The 20,188-nt window shown below is 43.0% G+C and overlaps 1 protein-coding gene across 6 annotated transcripts in view; it reads left to right on the top strand.

The window, feature by feature from the left end:
- Positions 1-20,188, top strand: part of ECT2L (epithelial cell transforming 2 like) — a 74,357-nt gene that overhangs the window by 39,764 nt on the left and 14,405 nt on the right. For 4 of the 6 annotated variants that reach the window (XR_004284928.1, XR_004284929.1, XM_032339379.1 and 1 more), the window contains exons 9-16: positions 1,068-1,196; positions 6,099-6,191; positions 7,710-7,892; positions 9,649-9,752; positions 11,939-12,064; positions 17,074-17,160; positions 18,360-18,574; positions 19,552-19,699. Coding sequence is in view for 4 of the 6 variants with exons in the window: in XM_032339379.1 (XP_032195270.1) it covers positions 1,068-1,196; positions 6,099-6,191; positions 7,710-7,892; positions 9,649-9,752; positions 11,939-12,064; positions 17,074-17,160; positions 18,360-18,574; positions 19,552-19,699 (1,085 nt within the window). In the remaining 2 variants the exon portion in view is untranslated. The remainder of the gene's footprint in view (positions 1-1,067; positions 1,197-6,098; positions 6,192-7,709; positions 7,893-9,648; positions 9,753-11,938; positions 12,065-17,073; positions 17,161-18,359; positions 18,575-19,551; positions 19,700-20,188) is intronic. The other 2 variants (XM_032339380.1, XM_032339378.1) reach the window with 1 other exon arrangement.

Raw genomic sequence — 20,188 nt, 5'->3', positions numbered from 1 at the left:
GGATGCAGGGTTGAGTCTCACACTTTGAGATCATGACCTGAACAGAATTCAAGAGTTGAATGCTTAACCGACTGAGCCACCCAGGCATCCCGCACTGTTGTTTTTTTTTTTAAATCAAGAGTAACATAACAAAATAACTGAAAACTAAAGTTTCCCTTTAAACTTTGTTGTGTTTCCTCAGGAGCTTTTGTCTTAAAACCAACAACAAAATGAAATCTCTAACTCCAGGCAGCGGAAGAGGTCCTTCCATTCTGTATCTAGATGTCTCGATGGAAAGAAGTGAAGTGTTAGGATTCTTGCCTGACTTTGTTTTCACTTCGTTCCTGGAATTTAAGAATTCAGAGTCTCTGGGACACCTTTAGAAATGGGTCTAGACACATAGAGATTCACTGAATCATCATACAGAATTCCCAGGAAGTAAGAGTTTCAGTGATGTTTACCACCTTTCAGGAGTCTTCTGTTCTGAATGACTTTTTTTTTTTTTTTTGCTGACATCTTCACTTTGCAACTTGTTGGCAAAAGTGGCAGGACGTGACTGGCCATCTACCCCGGACTCTGCTGGGAGCCTGCTAATGCACACTGCTGCTCAGTGAAGGCAGAGAGACAAGGTCCTAAAACTAAGTGCACAGTATCCAGTAAATCCAGAACGTGAAGGAGAGTGTGGGCCATGCAGGAGTCCTTTTGTGACCCTAATATGGTGTAGCATGAGAGCACGGGCAAGCTCCAGATCAGGCTCTTACGAGCAGTCTCTAGCTTTTTTTTTTTTTTTTTTTTTTTTAAAGACTTTATTTATTTATTGGGCAGACAGAGACCACAAGTAGGCAGAGAGGCAGGCAGAGAGAGGGGAGGAAGCAGGCTCCCTGCTGAGCAGAGAGCCTGATGCAGGGCTCGATCCCAGGACCCTGGGATCATGACCCGAGCTGAAGGCAGAGGCTTTAACCCACTGAGCTACCCAGACGCCCCCAGACTCTAGCTTTTTGAATTAGGATTGCATTTTCCCAGAGTGCTAAGAGTTTCTGCTCATGATAAAGTTACAAACTAATATGACATTTTGAGTTTTTCCTCAGGTTATAAAATTGGTATTGGAAACTTATTGAGACCTGAAGTGAGAGACTTCTGGGAGAAACTAGGAAGCTGTGTGGCCCCTGAAGAAGAAGGGGGTCATGTGGACCTCTTTGTACCTCTTGGAGCATCAGGTCAGTTTTCAAAGGCAGTGGTCATGCTTACCCCCAATGACATTTTGGGAATTTTTGAAATGCCTTCAGTTCAAATAATTCAGTCACATTTTACTCTTTTTTTCTTTTTCTCTTACACCTCATACCCTCAGGTATTTAAGGGGGAGAGAGCTGGGGTTAGTTTGTCTGAGGAAACTGTCCCTGCAGAATAAGGTTACTAGTGACCTGAGCCAGCCAGGGATATTATCTGTAGCTCTTCTGGAAAATATAATAAAACCAGCCTCCTCTACACAGGGGAAAATGTCTGAACCCATAATCAACTGGTCTGAGAAAAGCATCCCTGCTGTGTTCTGAAGGAGTGAGCATGAACTTGGTGACCAAGGACCTTGGGCTTGAGTCCCACACGTGCCACTTGAGCTGTGTGGCCTTAGGCAAGTTTGTGTACCTGTTTCCTCATATGAAAGTTAGTATAGTAGCACCTTACAAGACTTGTATCAAAATAATGTAAATACTTATAATAAATACACTTAAAATACAATAAAAATAAAGACTTAAATAATATTTGAATATTAAAAACAGCCAAGTGCTTGGTAAAGAGGAGACTGGTTGCTGATCCCAAAGGTCTGATATCATTTTAAGTGCCCATCTGTCTAATATCAGTCCCTAGAACTCAAAGTTGATTTCAGTACTTGAAGAGAAACTCTGGAAACATTAAGACAAATTCACTTTTTAGACATCTGTTCAATAAAAGCTCTGCATTCATGGGCTTTTTTTTTTTTTTTTTTTTTTTAATGCCAAGCAGAGCAAGGCAGAGGGAGTATAAAATTAAATTTTCTCAAACAGTTTCTTATTCCCATTCCTTAGGGAACTGTGAGTTTTAAAGTTCGCTCTAATCCTCACATTTCCCTGAACTGTTCGTACATGCCAAGTATGCCTCTGGCAGGCTTCAACCAGGGGAAAGGGAAAAACAAAAGGATGGGAAGGGGTTTAAAAGAAAACAAATTATAAAATCATAAAAAAATTTTTTTACACAGTTATGACAATTAATGTAATCTTAACTAAAGACAATATGCATAGAAAAATCTAGGAGGAAATATAACACAATTATTAACAGCATCTATCTCCAGATGTGTTTTTCAGGTTCCCTACTTTTGAAATCAGAATACGGAGGGTGGGGTTCCTCTGTTTAAAACCCGTGCGTGCGTGGGGGAGGGCGGCAGGATACAGATAAGGGTTTGGAAGGATACATACGAAATGTATTAACAACAGTTGGATAAGGAACTTTTCTTTCCTTTTATTATTTTTCCTTTTCTTTTATCTCCAGTGAACTAGTATTACTTTCGTAAGGAAAGCATAGCAATTTTTTTTTTTTAAGATTTTATTTTTTTAAGTAACCTCTACAGCCAACGAGGGTCTCAAACTTAGAACCCGGAGATCAAGAGTCACACACTCCACCAACTGAGCCAGCCAGGCGCCCCACAAAGGACATTTTTTAACCGGAGTAGTAGAAAAAGAAGGGATTTGGGAAAGTAAGGCATTGAAAGGGATCAGGAATAGGGCAAAAGGGGGAAAAGAACAATAGATTTGATGACTTAAAAATTGTCTCAAGTGAAAGTTGATGGCACTGAACAGCAAATTTCTCGCCACCATTTTGGCCCCCAAATCATCCCCTGGACTCATCAAACACAATTTCCACCTGGACAAGCCATCAAGACCCTGGTTCAGATGAAAGACCTCAGCTTCTCAGTCCAAAAATCTCTCTTCTGCCACCTCAGGCATCACTCAGGAGCTTATCATCCCAGTAGCTGTAAGTAAGGCCTCCAAGAGCTTGATCTCCAACATTTTTCTCTGAGTACCACCTCCAAAACATGCACCAAATATTCCAAACATCCATGTTCCAAATACTCCTACTGTGTCAGCCCTTTGCCTCAAGACCTCCAATGCACACACTCGCACGTTTCCACCTTCTTGTCTCCACGCCTCCATCCTGGGCTCCTTCTTTGTTAAACCTGGATTCGATGGTTGTCATTATCGTTACTCTGTTGCGAAGAATCTGAACTTCTTTGTCTCTCCCTTTCTCGGGCTGAACTCCAGTGCTCCGTAAACACCACCGTCTGTATGCTCTCCGCTGCCTGCACGAAGCAGCTGGGTTGAAAACCGTGCTGTGGCTTTTCTTATTCATCTAACCTGACTTCACTGCCATAAATATCAAATGCGATCGCGACACTGACAACGAACCCCCCCACCCTCCCGTGGTAAATTTCTTTCCCGCTCTCTGAGAGGACTACATCTTCCCCTCCCCTCCTTCGTCCATTGCTCGAGAACCTTCCTCTCAGCTGTTGACCTCACCTTTTACTGCCCTGAGAAAACGCCTGAATTTCCCTCCCACTACCAGACCCACCACATACCCCACCTCTTACCTTCATTCTCTGTCTTCCCTTCTGTCCCGACGGAAGAAGCAGCTCTGCTCAAGTCAGCACCCACTTGGGCTCTGTATCCCAACCCCTTTCACCTCCTCATGACCACATTCCCACACTCAGTTCTCGCCGACAGCCTCAACCCCCCCTCTTTCTTCGGTCGTTCCTATCAAACCAGGAACACCTGTAGTGCCAGCTCCTCTGCTAAAAAGAGAGAAAGTGAGACCATACACTTTCCCTCACCTGTATACACTCAACCTAGATACACCTCCATAGGGACTATACCCCGGGTTCTCAAGTGGTAATATCTGTCTGAGGCACCTAGAAAGCTTATTGAAGTACACACCACTAGATCTCATCCTAGCACTTCTCACTCACCACGTCTGGCATGGGGGCTGAGAATTTTCATTTCTGACAAGTTCCCAGGTGCTGCTGTTGCTGCTGCTTAACGAGGCTCTACTCCAGATTCTCTCTCCCTCTCTGCCTCTGCCCCTCCCCCTGCTCACTCACCGTCTCTCTCTAAAATAAATAAAATTTTAAAAAATTTCAAGCTGCTTTATCAAGGTCTAAATAATGTAAGATAAATTGTACATATTTAAAGTGTGCATTTAGATGAATTTTGACATGTGAAAATATTTTATGTGAAACCATAAAATAATCAAGATAAGGAACGTAGTCACCGCTTCCCAAATTTTCCTCATGCCAGTCTGCAGTTTTTTCCTCCTGCTTCTCCCTATTCCCATCCTGAATTAACCACATTGTGAAAGATCTCCTCTCTTTCATGATGCATTAGTTTGTATTTTATAGAATTTTCTATAAATGGAATCATACACCGTGCATTCTTTTTTGTCAGGCTTCTTTCACTCAAAAGAATTATTTTAGATTCCTCTGTTTGATGCTTGTATCAATGGCTCCTTGTTTTTTTTTTTATTGCTGGGAATTACTGCATTGTACGTATATACCACAATTTGTTTATTTAGTCACTTGTTGATAGATATTTGAGTTCTTTCCAGTTCCCGGGTCCTAACACAGAAAGTAGCTATGAAACTATGTGTGAACATATGCTTTTATTTCTCTTGGATAAATACCTAGGAGTGGAATGGCTGGGTCAATATGAAAGGTGTTAATTTTTTAAACACTGGCTGAACTGTTTTCTGGAGTAGTTGTATAATTTTACATTTCCAGAAGCAATGTATGAGAACTCTAGTTGCATAGTATCCCACACGGGTATGTAGTCTTGTTAATGTTAGCTGTGTGCGTGGGAGTGCCAGAGTATTTCACCGGGGTTTGAATTTGCATTTACCTCATGACTGATGATGCTGAACATCTTTTCATGCACTTACCTGCCACTCATTGGTCTTCGTTTGTGTGTTGTCTGTCCGAATCTTCTGCTCATTTTAAAAATTAGGTTGTTTTCTTACTGAGAACTCTTTATGTATTCTAGAAAAGGCATTTATAAATATTTTCTCTCACTCTGTGACTTATGTTTTTCTTCTCCGAACGGTCCCTTTTGAAGAGATGAAGTTCTTAATTTTTGTGAAGTCAAATTTATTTTTTTTTTAGGTTATACTTTTAATGTCGTATCTGGACAATATCTGACTGAAGTTCACAATATTTTCTTTATTTTAGAAATAAAGAATTTCTTCTAAACTATTTATAGTTTTGACTTTTAGATTTCTGAGCTGTTGACTTATTTGTTTGTTCATAGAGTTTTGGAAGTATGGGTTGAAGTTTCTTGTTTTGTTTCTTTTTTTTAACTCATGGATATCTCATTTTTCTAGCACCATTCCTTGTAAAGACTATCCTTTTCTCAGTGCATTTGATTTGCATCTTTGTTGAAACCAACTGACCTCACAGATGTAGGTATACCTAGGGACTCTATTTGATTTCTTTGATCCATTCCAATGAAAAAATTAGACCCCAATACATGAGAGACATCCCAACCTTTCAGCCACTGCCATCTTGTTCCAACCAATTTGGAGTAATTGTTTATTCTTAGACCACAAAGAATTAAAAAATATAACCCAGTGTATTAATTTCGATCAAAGTAATTCCTTCTGTATGATGAATCCAATCTTTATGCCGGGTCGCTGAAGATGGGGTGAAATTAATGCCACACTCAAGTTTGATCATCATATTGAGCGGTTCCAACAGTTTTAAATTTGTCCTCTTATGAGACATCTCCTTTGAGTCAGACTATTTTAGAAAATATACATAGACTTTTCTCTGTCTCTGTCCTGAGTATTCTGACTTTGAAAATATGCACCAGGTCAGTCTTCCTGCACGGTCTCTCCACTGTGTTGTTTAGTCCTCGTTAATTAAGCGTCTGGACTTCAGCACTTAGCGGTGGGCTATAAAGTGCTTACGGGCTGTTCCATAGGGATTTGAATTGAAGATGAGAAATCCTAGCAGTCTTGCTTGGCCAGCTTAGCGTTCGTAAGTAATACTTAACGTTTCCAAGGAAAAACCTGTGTGTAAACCAATGAAAGTGTTTTTGACTCTGCAGAGGCAGGACTGGAAGTTCTTTCCCAGCTGTCTCAACTAACTGGCACATTCTTTACTGCACCTACTGGAATTGCAACCGGCTCTTACCAGCACAGTAAGTGTATATGGGGGCTGAGCACGTGACTGTCTTTCATTCCCTCTCAAAAGGAATGCTGTCACTACCCAAACGGTGTCATTTCCCACTGCCCACTGTCCTATCAAGTGCTTAGAAAGGGATTATTTATTACAAATATTTGCTTCAAGCCATCATGTACACAAACCCTGTTGAAAATGTCATTTTTAATAGTTAAAGATGAATAGTTGCTGATCTAGAGAAATAACAAATACCAAGAGTTATTCTTAGTGAGACGGAATCAATGTGGTTTCCTTTGGAAATAAGAATGGCAGCTCTGAAGAGAGAGTGAAGGCTTGATCAGGTTCCAGTTCAACTGCATTATCTGAGAGGAAGAACAAGGATAAAATATACACCTGGAATTAGTTTCACTTAGATACTGAAGCTGCGGATATTAAATGCGCATGTAACATTGACTAACCAACAAAAAACCCACACTGCTCTGCTAAAGTAACAAGAACCATTTTCCCCTTTAAAACTCCCTGGCTTCCTATTACATAGGGTTTGGGACCACGTAGAAACCACATAAAGCAAGACATCGCTAATCCCATCTTTGAAGGGGCTTTCAAACCTGGGGAGAACTGGCATGATTGGAAACCTGTAAGGGAAAAGATTTCACATATCTACAGAAAAGCACATTGACCTGCTAGATTTTTGTAGCAGAAGTCACTTATTAATTTCAGCTCTGTAGCTGCATGACCCAGTGCTAGACAACACACTGGGCCTCCTGCGGAGAGGACGGCAGCCTTGCATCGGGGAGAAGGGAGCAAACACTGTTCTTTATGGGGCAGCTCTTCTTCCTTTTCTCCTCCTCTGTCTTCTCTTCCTTCTGTTCATCTTCCTTTTCCCTTTCGTCTTCTTAGTTTTCTTCTAGGAAAGCATGTCATAGAGAGTTGCTCTTGTTTATCTGTAAAAAGGGGGAAGGGGAATCAAATAAGGCTATCCATCCATTGAGGACACAAAATCAGATTTAACATGTCCCAGCATCATCCAGTAATTGACTTCCAAGGAGAATTTCTTTAAGCACCCACTACAGTCATGTAGAGAAACTTAGAGAGAGAGAAAGAGAGAGCGCAACCCAACATGATGTAAGGAAGCCATAGGTTTGGCTAGCCCAAGATGACTTCGGATAGCATGGTGGGGAAACCAGGCAGAGTGGGGTTTTCTTGTATGTTCATTTTAGGATCTAAAGAAAAAGCAGCACCTTCTTGCCCACTCTGCTTCCTGATATCCAAGTCCCACCGCTATTCAATTTTGATTTCAAATGTAACATGTCAACCTTATGTGTCAAAGAACAGATAGGCAGCATTTGAAATTATTCCCTCTTGAACTTCTAATTTTACCTTTGAAAGCAGATGATGGGTGTTTCTCTTAGTCTTCTAATGAGAGAGAGGAATAAGCCTGCTGTAAACACAACTTAGTTTTTGTTGTACTGTAAACAAGAAGAATTCTTTCATCGAAGCTCCGACCTGCAATACTAAAAGGAGAAAATCATGTCAGTTCTAGGTGATTGGCTGGGACGACCGTGGGAAAGGGCTCCCTGCTCCATCTACTTCAGGGAGTCAAAGCTGCAGACGTGGTCCAGTCTCACGGATTTTCTGGAAGACACCTTGAAATCAGTAAGGAAACAGTTAAGTCCTCTTTTCAAGGAGTTACAGAAGAACATCAGTGCCAGGATAATAGGTAAGAACTCTCGCTGCTTCTCTTGCAGTTTCATCATGAAGGTCCTTCGTAACTGGAGGGAATTCCAGGGCAGGAAGGGCTCGAGGAAATGTTGGCTTCCATACCTGTTCAGTAAAACTTTCTTTCCTTTGTTTTTCATATATCCTTTCAAAGTTAAGGACTATCCACTGACAACAAGTATATTCATCTTCAAAATGCTGAAGCTAGTTCCTTTTAAATAATGGTGCTTTACTAATCCTATGCCAGTCAGTGGGTTGACTAGACAAAGCTCACAGAGTGTTTGCTAAGCCAGAGGGCTCTGCCCTTCTTCTCACCGCAGCCTGCTCTAAAAGTTAAGCTCCTCTTAGACACAGCACCCACTACTTAAATTGTTCTACGATTATGCTCTATGCATTTTCTATATAAAATATTCAGTTTGGTGGGGGCTCCCCGGGCCTCTGCTGAACCTATTGGACATCACTGAATTTATCATCCCATTTGCAGTCCCTACACATGACAAATCTATCATAATAGAGTCTTGGAAGCCATTTTCTGTGTCAACCAGAGCTTCCCCTAAATCAGTCTATTCTTTAAGATGAAATTTTTGGTTTGGTTTGTTTTGTTTACTTATCATCTGGCTAAATGACCACCACCCCCATCTTTTTTGATAGATCTTTTATTTATTTACTTGACAGACAGAAATCACAAGTAGGCAGAGAGGCAGGCGGGGTGGGGGGTGAAGCAGGCTCCCCGCTGAGCAGGGAGTCCGATGTGGGGCTCGATCCCAGGATCCTGGGATCATGACCTGAGCCAAAGGCAGAGGCTTAACCCACTGAGCCACCCAGGCGCCCCCACCGCATCCATCTTTAACCACCTATTTATCTTATCCCTAACTCTTCCCATCTGACTAAAATACCCTTGAAATTAAGTCATTATTTAATTACATCTTACTTCCTTCTTCCCTCCTTGCCCTGCTTCCTGTTGAGGTCCTATCACCACAATGACTGTCTACACAATGGGTGTTTGCATGTCAGTGCATGTCCTACATCACTTTACATAAATGCCTCCAAATCAGGGAGATGTCTTCTTGACTTTATGTACTATCTGCTTGACCACACTTAGTAGATGTTCAGCCAGTATTTTAAAAAGTTTATAAGGCTATATAGAAATGATTTCTCCTGGTTTTTTACACAGATAATTAAGGACCAAAGAGAAAAGCAGAAAAAAATTTAGCGTTTTTCAAGATAGAAGTATTCTTTGATGATATTTGTAAGAAATGAGAAGTTAGATGGAATAAAAACATTTGCATGTCAATGCACATTGTTCAAAGTATTAAAAATATAAAAAGATGTCTGTGTAACTATAGTTGTATGTTATTTGCTGTAGACTCAAAGTATTTAAGTCTTGAACTCAAAGATACAGGGGTGTGAGGAGGAAATTTTGGTGGGAAGGAGAATCTAAAATTTAAACTTATAGGGTCTATAATGTTCACATGTTCTCTCCTTATTGTCCAATTTATAGATTCTATTTAATATGGCTTCACCAGGGTGGGTAGTTGTTAATATGCTTTACATTTAGTTACTCTTGCTCAATTCATATTTTATCATGGTAGATAATCCCCACGGCATAGTAGAATTTTAACTTTTATGCTTCATATTTTTTTAATACACTAAAAAGCAACTGTGAGGAATAAGCTATTTTCTTGATCATATCTCATGATCACATCTTTATTAATTAATAAATTAATTCCAAGGCATATGGCCTTATATATTTACAGGGCAATTTACTTCTGACAACATGCATGTGGCTAACATTCTGAATAACCAAGAAATTGCACAAACTCTGGCAGATGGATTGATGGAACTTTCAAAAGAAAATTCTGTGAGTGTTTCCTTGAAGAAAGCAAACTTTAAAAACCTAACACTTAAGTACATTTTTAGTTTGTGCTGATTTTTTTTTTTTTTAACCAATTTATCCCTTGGGAGACACAATTTCCTCTGAGAAATTACATCAAGTTGTAAAAACAGCCACTGAGAGATTCTGGGCCCAAAATGTATAAGGTACACAAAACAGACAAATATAGGGGCACCTGGGTGGCTCAGTTGGTTATGCATCAGCTTTCAGCTCAGGTCATGATCCCAGGGTCCTGGGATGGAGCCTGCTTCTCCCCCTCTATCTCCCCCTCCCCCTGCTCGAGTTCTCCCTATCTCGTTCAAATAAATAACTAAAATCTTTTTTAAAAAAAATAGTCAAACAGGAAAATTTTTCTAGGTTATTTAAAACATATTTGCATTGTGCACTGTTTTCTGTCTTATGATTAATTTCAGTCAGAAGTGACTTCCTTGGGGTGCCTGGGTGGCTCAGTGGGTTAGGTCTCTGCCTTCAGCTCAGGTCATGAACTCAGGGTCCTGGAATCAAGCCGCACATGGGTGGGGAGGTCTCTGCTCAGCAGGGAGCCTGCTTCCCCCTCTCTCTCTCTGCCTGCTCTCTTCCTACTTGTGATCTCTCTCTCTGTCAAATAAATAAATAAAATCTTTAAAAATAAAAAAAAGAAGTGACTTCCTTAAATAACATGTTAGTGGCTTTATGATTCACATAAACATTACTCAACAGTTTAAACCATTAATAGTATGATAGGAAAAACAAGTAAGCATGAAACCGATAGAAAATGATGAAGGGCAAAAAAGGCTAGCTGAGACAGGGTGGGAGGGAGAACACAAAAGAACAGAAATAAGCAAATCAATAATTTGGTTGGGGACAGGCATTAGGGAAGCGTGAAGAAGCATTTTTTTCAGAGACCAGTCTTGGCTCTTCTCCCAGAAAAGTCAGTCCATACATCAGGAAATAGTGAGGGGAGACCGTTTCCAAGACCCCTGTCTGCCCCGAGACAACAGCAAGGCTCTAGGACCACAGACTATGCAGCTCTGTTCTGGGGAAGTGGAGAACAGGCTAGGATCAGGGACAATAGCAATGTACCTGATGCCACATAAGGGCTTCAGTTCCCCACAGAATGATCCTCAATCCTTCTCTTCCACTGTAGTTAATTCTACTTTGTGGATGAATTTACCATCGCCTTTGTACGTGTTCTTTATCTACCAGGGGTCTGCTCTGATTTCAAGTTGGTTGCCTGGGGAAGCAGCAGGCATCTCCGGAGCTAGCTGTGCACAGTGTGGAGGCTGAGAAGCTGCAGGTGGCCAGGATCTGTGTACCCTGAAGACTCAGCTCCTCACTGTTTCCAGCTACCCATCGGCAGCCAGGGAGTAAAATGACCAGGGATGTTCATAGGGATGACCCCGAGATCTCCTGAAAGACCAGACCAAAGAATTTCTAAACATTGTTTGGTATAGGTCCAGTGTTCTTACTGCCAACCGAATTATTTTAAAATAATTTTGGGGCGCCTGGGTGGCTCAGTGGGTTAAAGCCTCTGCCTTTGGCTCAGGTCACCATCCTAGGTTCCTGGGATTGAGCCCTGCATCTGCATCAGGCTCTCTGCTCAGTGAGGAGCCTGCTTCCCCCTCTCTCTCTGCCTGTCTCTCTTCCTACTTGTGACCTCTGTCTGTCAAATAAATAAATAAAATCTGTAAAAATAAAATAAAATAAAATAATTTTATATGACATCATTTCACGGGTACTCAAACCTGTAGCCTGAGATGCAACCACATGTGGGGGTGTCCTAGACTGTTCTGCACTGTCATCCCTGCAAGGGCCCCTTCTGTGCTTCTCTCCCCCACCCTGAGAAAGCAGGATCCCCTCTGTCACATTCCTCATCTGGCCTTGAGACTGATGTGGGCCACTTTGGTTCTGACCATCTTGAGACCTTCCCACAAGACCTTGGCATCCTAATTGGATTGTGACAATAAGAGAACTGCAATTACTACAAAGTCCCATTTACAGATCTTGACTGAAAAATACTTTGTTTTCTAGACTATCATTTAGGTAGAAAGAAGAAAACGCTACTAAAAATATGTTCTCTTTTCTGCTGTACCTGTATTGACCTGTTTTGCAGGTGAATGCTTTAACCGAAAATTCTTTTTTCTTTTGATGTGTTGTGGGGGTGAATTTTTTAGGACAAACCTCTGGAGTTTTTGTCCAGTTTTCTGCTGAAGCGGTGTGGTAAAGGGAGCGAGGATTTTGAAGAAAATGTTATTCCAACAAAATGTGATCCAAAGGCAGCGTTCAGTTTACTCCTGAAGGTAAAGTGACTGCTGCAATTTTATGCCATTATTTTGCTGCACAGTTAAACACCTGAGGTTAAGAAATTTGTAAACAAAAAAAGAAAGAAAGAAAGAAAGAAAGAAAGAAAATTCGTAAACAATAATGATAATTCTACTTGGAAAGCCTTCAGCTTGTCTTTTCTCCTAAGAACTTCCCTTTCACGGATTATTATTTTTAAAAAGGGTGTTTTGTAGTTTCACACCAAGAGTGACATTAAGCCACCTCTGAGCGGAAGTCGCCTCACCGGCTGGGGTAGCACGGCAGGGTGACGGGAGGCGCCCCAGCATCATTGGCATGGATCCGCTCACTGGGCAGAGCCCTGGCACAGACGAAAGAGAGTGTTTTCATTTGCAGCTTAGGACACATTTTTGGTGAAATAAGGGCACGTTCTTCTTTTCTTAGTTGAGATTCCAATACTTAAAAGGAAAAAAAAGTGGCTTTGAAAACCAGTTCTTCAAGCAAACAAGAATAATTTTGCCAGTAGTATGTTCAGAACCCAGCCATCCCCCTTGGTTCCGTGAAATAATCAGGATTCGGAAAACACGGAAAATTGCCTTGTCATTCAGAGAGCTGGTTGCTATGAAAATGTTTTTTCAGAACCACGTGACACTCATAGAAAAATCAGCTCTAGGATGATCGAAGGCTGGGGATGCCACCCCAGCCCCATGGAAACTATTGGTAGGAATACACCTGGGAGTTCTATCAAGCAGACAAATAATTTGTTGCCCTATTAACCTGCTATTCCAGAAGCTTCTGCTCACACTTCTTTCGAAGGCAGCACAGTGCTGGGAAGGGCAAACAAGGAGGGCTGCTGGGTGCAGCATCCCCTCGGTCATGCTGCAGACCTGCTCAGCAACATGGCAGGCCCGCAGGTGTGCGCCCGTTACCAGGGAAGGATCCTTGCTTTCACTGTCCTCCCCGCCAAGGTGACTTATATTTCCCAAGCATAAGCTTCCTTTCCAAGAAGAATCCTAACACATTTCCAGGGACATCTGAGCCTTTTTAAGCCAGAGCCTTGCTTGCTTCATGTGCCCTGCGCTAGGTCGGGAAACTCTCATGGACTATGAGCCAGTCAGGATTCTTCAGAGAACCAGAACAAATAGTATATATGTGTGTGTGTGTGTGTGTGTATGTGTGTGTATTTATAATTTATAAGTATGCTATATATATACAGTAGTATATAATATCCTATACCATATATACTATACTATGTAAGTATATCATATAATATTATATAGTATGTAGAATACTATATACATAGTTTACTATGTATACACATATATGCTAATAGCATACATATATACATGTATATACATATATACATATAAACATATATACATATATACACATATATGCTAATAGCATACACATATATACATGTATATATGTATACATGTATGTGTATATAACACAGATTTGTTATAAGAAATTGGCTCACATAATTATGGAAGCTAAGAAGTCATAAAATCTGCAGGGTGAGCCTACAAGCTGGAGATACACCCAGGAAAGCCAATAGTACAGTTCTAGTCCAAAAGCTGGCAGGCTCAAGACCCAGGAGGAGCTGATGTTCCAGCTCAAGTCCAAAGGCAGGAGAAAACCAGTATCTCAGTTTGAAGGTTATCAGGCAGGGGGAATTCTCTCTTACTTGAGGGAGGTCCAGGCTTTTCATTCTATGGTCATTCAACTAATTGCATCAGGCCCACCCACATTACGGAGGGGCAAGGTGCATCACTCGGTCTACCTATTTCAGTGGCAATCTCATCAAAAACACCCTCACAGACACACCCAGAGTGATTTGACCAAATGTCTTGGCACCCTGTGGCCCAGTCAAGTTGACACAAAATTAACCATCACAGACAATTTCTCAGTTAGCAGTTAACTATGTGCTCCCCGCCCCACCTCTCAGTCTTCCCAGTTCCGTTCTCTAAGTATAGATAGGAATGCAAGGCACTGTGTTGTACCCTGGAAACAGACAACACAGTAAGACAGTCACTGCGTTGAGGTCAATAAAGCCTGCACAGAAGCTGATGATACACGGGACGATTGGTGCCTGTTACCGGGGTGCACAGGAGGGAATCGGAACACCAAAGTGGGTATTTAATCGAGATTTTTCCTTTTGCTTCTCGAGACCTTTTACCTTATTATGGCAGCTGCTATCTTTTGAGATAGGTGGGGATTAGTCTCCCAAAAAGGTGGATGTTATCTCCATTCATCCTTCAGCCTGTGAAAGCCTTTGGAAAATAGCTCTCTGGGCTCTAGAACCACCGGTGTTCTCCTGCTTCCCAAAGGGGGATGCCCAATGTGCAACTGTACCCCACAGGGTCCAAATTCTTCTGAAGCCCTCACAAAGTCTGTGTCATTCCTGACTCCCTGGAAACCTTTCTGAGGTTCTTCCCCGCGCCCCCCCTTTATTCTTAAGGGTGCAGCTGTCACCCTCAACCCCAGGCACATAGACCCCAGGAATGTTCCTCTTTGAAGCCTGAACACTAGAAGGAAGCAGGGGGGACAAAAATGATCAGCACTTCCTCCTCTGAAGTGTTTCTTTTCCATTTGTAAGACAATTGGCAAGAACCATGTCTGGAAACTCTGAAACCTCAAAGAAGGGTCACTAGGAGCATTTCCTCTCAAAGACACTTGCATTCTTTCCTCTGGCAGATAAGATTCACTTTGAGTTGGGTCTTTCCAAACTACTATTGACCTAAACACCTAATCACTTGAATAAAATAGTATAGCAGGTTTGGGCTTGAAGTCGCCTTGCTGCAGGAAAACAGGCCTGCTAGTGTGACACCACCCACCTGTAATAAATCTACAGAAGTGGAAGACTGTAATGCCTAGGATTTCTTAAAAAAAGAAAAAAAATCAAATTACAAAAGGTATGTATTAGATTCTTATTTGGTTTTCTATCATTTAACACTTAAGAGGTTGTGCACAAAGCCCATGAAACAAAATTGGGGACTTTCAGGACGAAAAACCATGGCTTAAACGTAGGTACCGAATTAAGATAAAATAGAGAAACTGAGTTTCTGCACACATTAGAGTTTATTTTTTAAACGGTAGATATTTACTCTGAAGGGCACACCAAAACTCACAGCCCTAGGAATGGGCAGTAATGGCGTTTACTGAGATAACTGTTTTAAAGACCCTTCCATAGGGGTCCCATCAGAGAGCTTGCTTGCCAAACCCAGGACCAGAGACACACACATGGAGCTGTGTGCAAAGGCATGACCAGACAGGGCCTTCCCTCCCTCCAGAAGGCCCAGACTCTACCCATATAAGTACATACAGATAGGTGTGTATGTGTGCCTGTCTGTCTGTGTCCCTACCCTCTGTCCAGTCAGATCCTACCCATCCACTACTGCCCAGTCCGTACTCACTCCCGGCTTGGCCTAGCTGGGGTGTTTACCCTGATACTCTACAGCCACAGTGAGAGGCCACAGCCAGAATCGTAGTGGTCCCTGAGTTCTACCTGTCACGTGCACAACTACTTCTGGCCCCTAATTTAGGGGCTGAGTGTCTTCTGGGAGAAGCATCAGCAATAACTAGGATGTATCTGGAAAAGGCAGACAAGGTAGGAAGATTCCCACCATGGAATCAGAGGTCTCAGAGAGAGAGCCTAGGCAAAGGCCCACCAACCCAAAAGTAAGAGTTCCGTTATAAATGTGCCAAGTTTGCTGTTCCTGTTACTTCCTCTGAATTCATACCTGAAAACAAAGTAAGGGATGACATCTTTATCTAAAAATCGTCTAGGGGCGACTGGTGGCTTAGTCAGTGAAACATCTGACCTTTGATTTCACTGCAGGTCTGATCTCAGGATAGTGAGATCGAATGTGGAGTCTGCGTTGGGCTGGAGCCTGTTTGAGATTCTCTTTCTGGCTCTCACTGCACCCCCTTACCCCCACCCCTACTCCCCACCTTCTCTTGGGGGAAAAAAGTGCAAACTGGGGAGAAGTCTGCCTGCTGCACTGGGGGACCTTGGCTCTTACACAAAGGCTTCGGGCAGCCATAAAGCACGGCTGCAGATACAAAATGAAAATTCCATTTTGTCTGAGGAGAGTAAGGCAAAACAAAAAAGTCTTGGCTATTAATTGATGTTTTTCTTCCAGTCTCACCCGTAGATCTTAAGGGATTACCATGAGTAGTTTTGTCCCTAACGGGGAAGGGCAGCTGTGGTCATCGGGAATGTCAACCTCGGGGGCCATTGTTCCATTGTTTGGGTGGACCCCGCAGGCAGCAGGTGGAACTGTTGTGTTTTGTTTTTGTTTTGAGAGATAGAGCCAAGGAGTTGGGGCAGAGGGAATGTGAGAGAGAAAATCTTAAGCAGGCTCCTTGCCCAGTGCGGATCCTGACACAGGGCTGCATCTCACGACCCTGAGATCATGACCTGAGCCAAAACCAAGAGTCAGTGGCTTATCCCACTTAGCCTCCCAGGCGCCCCAGGACTATTTTTTCTAATGTGCTAATTTATATGGAAGCCACAAGAACAGCTAACAAGGAAAGTGAAGAAGAAATAAGCTATATTTAAATGTGGAAACAGGTCTAGAGAGAGCGTGAGAACTGTTTCTGACACATTTTCATTAGTTAAAAAAAGGGGTGGATTTTACAAAGTGCTGAGCTTTCTTCTGGCAATTTCAAAAGATAAGCCATTTGCCCTCAGGTGACAAGGGACGGAATGAGGCAGAAGCCGGGATTGGGTGGGATTCCTTGAGCGTCAGTCCCCTGCCTCCCCAGGGAAAAGGGGGCTGCCCTGAATTTTGTTTGATAAGTATAATGTAGTTCTTAGGAAGCTGAAGGTTATTTTTTTTTTCTCAACGTAAGATTTAATATAAGAGAGTCATCGCATGTGTCAAGTGCTTTATTCATTGTATTCGGGGTACAGCGTGGTTCAGTGCAGACAGCTACTGGAGCCTCCTAAGGGCACAGCACCCACTGGCCATTCAGACAGCTCAAGGCCTGCCCCCAAATAATCAGCTTTGCTTTGAATCTTCAGGAAAGAAATGTTCTAGAAGACAAACCACAGGACACAAAATCAAGTCTCAGCAACAATGATCCAAATTTGGAGATGCTGATTAAACTGGTAAGCCCACCCTTACACAGTGAGAATTTTCCATTTGTTTTGCTCCTGACCAAAAAAAAAAAAAAAAAAGGCTTCAGTCTTTATTATGGTTAATTCTTTTTTTTTTCTTGAAAGTTTCCCTTAGGGAAATTAAACAACAACAACAACAACAAAAAAAAAAAACACAAAATCAATCCTAAATATAATTGAGGGGGGAATCCAAGGGTAGATATTTCTTTTGAGTAAGTCCTGGTCTGAAAAAAAGTCGAACCAAGAGGACCAAGTGTGTGTCTTGGGAGCAAGAGCCATCTTGGTGCTACTTGGATCTTCTAACAGGACACGAAGACAGGATTTAAAGCAATGGGTCACAGTTTCTAACTACCCTACCGACAGGTGGTCTGACTTCAAAGGCTGGGTATGACCCATATAAATTTCAGGGCCGTCTTTCTGTCTGCAAAGGGTAGAGCAGGGAGGAGGCTGCAGGCAGACAGAGGCTGGGGCCTGTCCTGTCCTCGGGCACCGCACACACTTTTCACCCCTCCCCTCGTGAAAGAATTCATCATGGTATTTTCCTTCTCGGAATCCTTTAAGGTAGACGTTAACAACCCCATTTTGTAGATGAGGAGCTCAAGTTAGAACACTTAACGGACTTCCCTAAGGGCCGACAGGCAGGGGCAGAGACACGTGAATCCCTTAGGCCTCAATCCCAGGCTCCTTCCCCACCGTCCCCCCAACACTGAGCAAATCCACCTGGTGCTCATGGCACAGGTGTGGACCTCGCGGCATGGGCGCTCGCACACCCTCAGATCCATCCCCAGGAATCACCAAGGCCGAGGGCGCTCAGGTCGTGCCGTGAGTATGACAGCATCTCATCTCACTATTGGTCATAAACACCTGACGTTTGTTTTAAGACAACAACGAAAGGTTCCAAATGGAAACCTTTATTCAAAATGATTATCAATATTGGAGAATGCCAATATTTAAAAAAAAAAATTGTATGCATAAAAATGTAACATGGGTTCCAAGTCAGCTGCCAGATGGGATACAATTTTTTTTTAACTCCTTAGATAAAACTTAACCAAGAACAGTGTGTTTATAGTATTTCATAGAGTGAGTCACTGCCTGACTGTTCAGCCTATCGTTTCTCTACCACCTTGGACTTTTCAGGGTCTTTGAGGCTGTAACCCAGTAACCTTTGAGTTCCTCATGCCTTTCTACAGGAGAGAAAGCTCCGGATGGACTCAGCTGAGAAGCGATCGAGAGTTGCCGGGGAACTCTTACAGAGCGAGAGAAAATACGTGCAGATGCTGGAAATTGTGAGAGATGTCTACGTATCGCCCCTGAAAGCAGCCTTGTCATCAAACAGAGCGATTCTCAGTGCTGCAAACATCCACATCATTTTCTCAGATATTTTGCAGATTTTAAGTCTCAATAGGTAAACGCTGAAGAGGCACTTTTTCAAATACGCAGGATGCCATTGGAAGAACCCACACTTAGTTGTTTCAAAAGCTGTACCAAGGGGCCGCTTCGTGGAGCCCCTAATCGTCTCAGAAGAGAGGGCTCTCGCCACAGGGCTGCGACCGATAGTGAGGAGGCCCCGGGGCGACCCCTGCCTCATTTCCACACCACAGTTCCCGGAGGGGGGCTCAGGGCCTGGGGGTTCTCTATTCCATGCATTGTTCACCCCGAAGCAGGAGGAAGGAGAATGGTCTGGCACCGTTCTTAGTCAGCAGCGTCCAGCTGAGCAAAGGGAAAGAAAACAAGGGGTTTCATGGGATACTGGGCTGAGAGAACCAAGGCCGGGGGTCAGCTGAATGACAGTATATTGTTTCAAGAATGATCACACAGAAAAGTGATCATGGGTGCGGGCACAGATACACCGGGCCACTCCGCCAGTATCTCTCTGGGGAACTCGGATGCTCCTCACCCTCCCTGGGCCCCAGGCCCTGCAGAAGAAAGAGGTCGGACTAGGCCTCGTCCCTGTTTCAAGGCCTGTGACGGCTGAATGATGGGTGACACCAGGTCCACAGCAGTGGGCCGCTCAGGAGTTACAGGATTTGAAGTGAGTTGAGCTCTCTCCTCTGAGGACTGTAAGAAACCTTCTCCGTCTGCCTGGCTGGCCACGTGGGAGTGGGACAGTCAAGGGTCAGCCCTGTGGAGGCCAGCCTGGGGCTCCGACTCAGGGAATTAAGAGGAAAAGGCAAGACTCCACCAGAGTCAACCTCCTCCCTCACACCCCCGCCCCCTGCCCCTCCTCCCTTCCAGGCACATCTGCCCTGCTCTGTGTCAGGCAGACAGATCGGACAAAAGCCTGGCCAGGTTGCACAAACGACAACTAATTTATTTTCATTTTTTAAGTTTCTAGGTTATTCCAGGCCTGTATTTCACAGGCGTGCTTTTCTCATACGGCAGGCAGTTTCTAGACCATCTGAGAGACAGACTACAGGAGTGGAGCCCAGCCCACTGCGTGGGAGAACTATTCCTCAAGTTTGGAAGCCAGCTGAACACATATACCAATTTCTTCAACAATTACCCGGTTGTTCTGAGAACGATAGAGAAGGTAATGATTGAGTTATCACTCAGGCCTGAATGAGACTTTCTGAGCTTGAAAGGAACTTTTGTGTGCAATCCAAAGGACTAGGATTAACAGGAAAGACTTCTTCCCCACTCTTAGTTTCCAGGTGACCGTGAGCTCTTTGAGGACGGGGGCCCCTGACCGACTTAATTTTGTATCACTAAGGGTTAACACAGTGCTTGATACGGTGGGACCCAGGAACTTGTTGTTGGGCTGAGCTAATCATACAAACTGTCAGGTTTTCATCTACCTGCCCCAATACTCTGTGGTTCAGTTACAGAGAAATGTTTCACAATGGGTCGAAGCAGGAGCGAGAGCCTTGATTCTACTCTGCCAACACAGTGCTCTGCAGCTTAGATGAGTTCAAGGCTCTTATGGAGAAAAAGAATTAATAATCCATACGCTTCTTGGAATAAGGACACTCCGTTTGTGAAATCTCACTATGAAATAAGGATTTCTTTGTCTTCCATTGCT

Source organism: Mustela erminea, chromosome 4 (genome assembly GCF_009829155.1).
Source record: "Mustela erminea isolate mMusErm1 chromosome 4, mMusErm1.Pri, whole genome shotgun sequence".
In the NCBI taxonomy this organism is placed as follows: domain Eukaryota; kingdom Metazoa; phylum Chordata; class Mammalia; order Carnivora; family Mustelidae; genus Mustela; species Mustela erminea.
The sequence above is the reverse complement of the archived record's forward strand: the minus strand, read 5'-3'. Positions and strand labels throughout refer to the sequence as shown.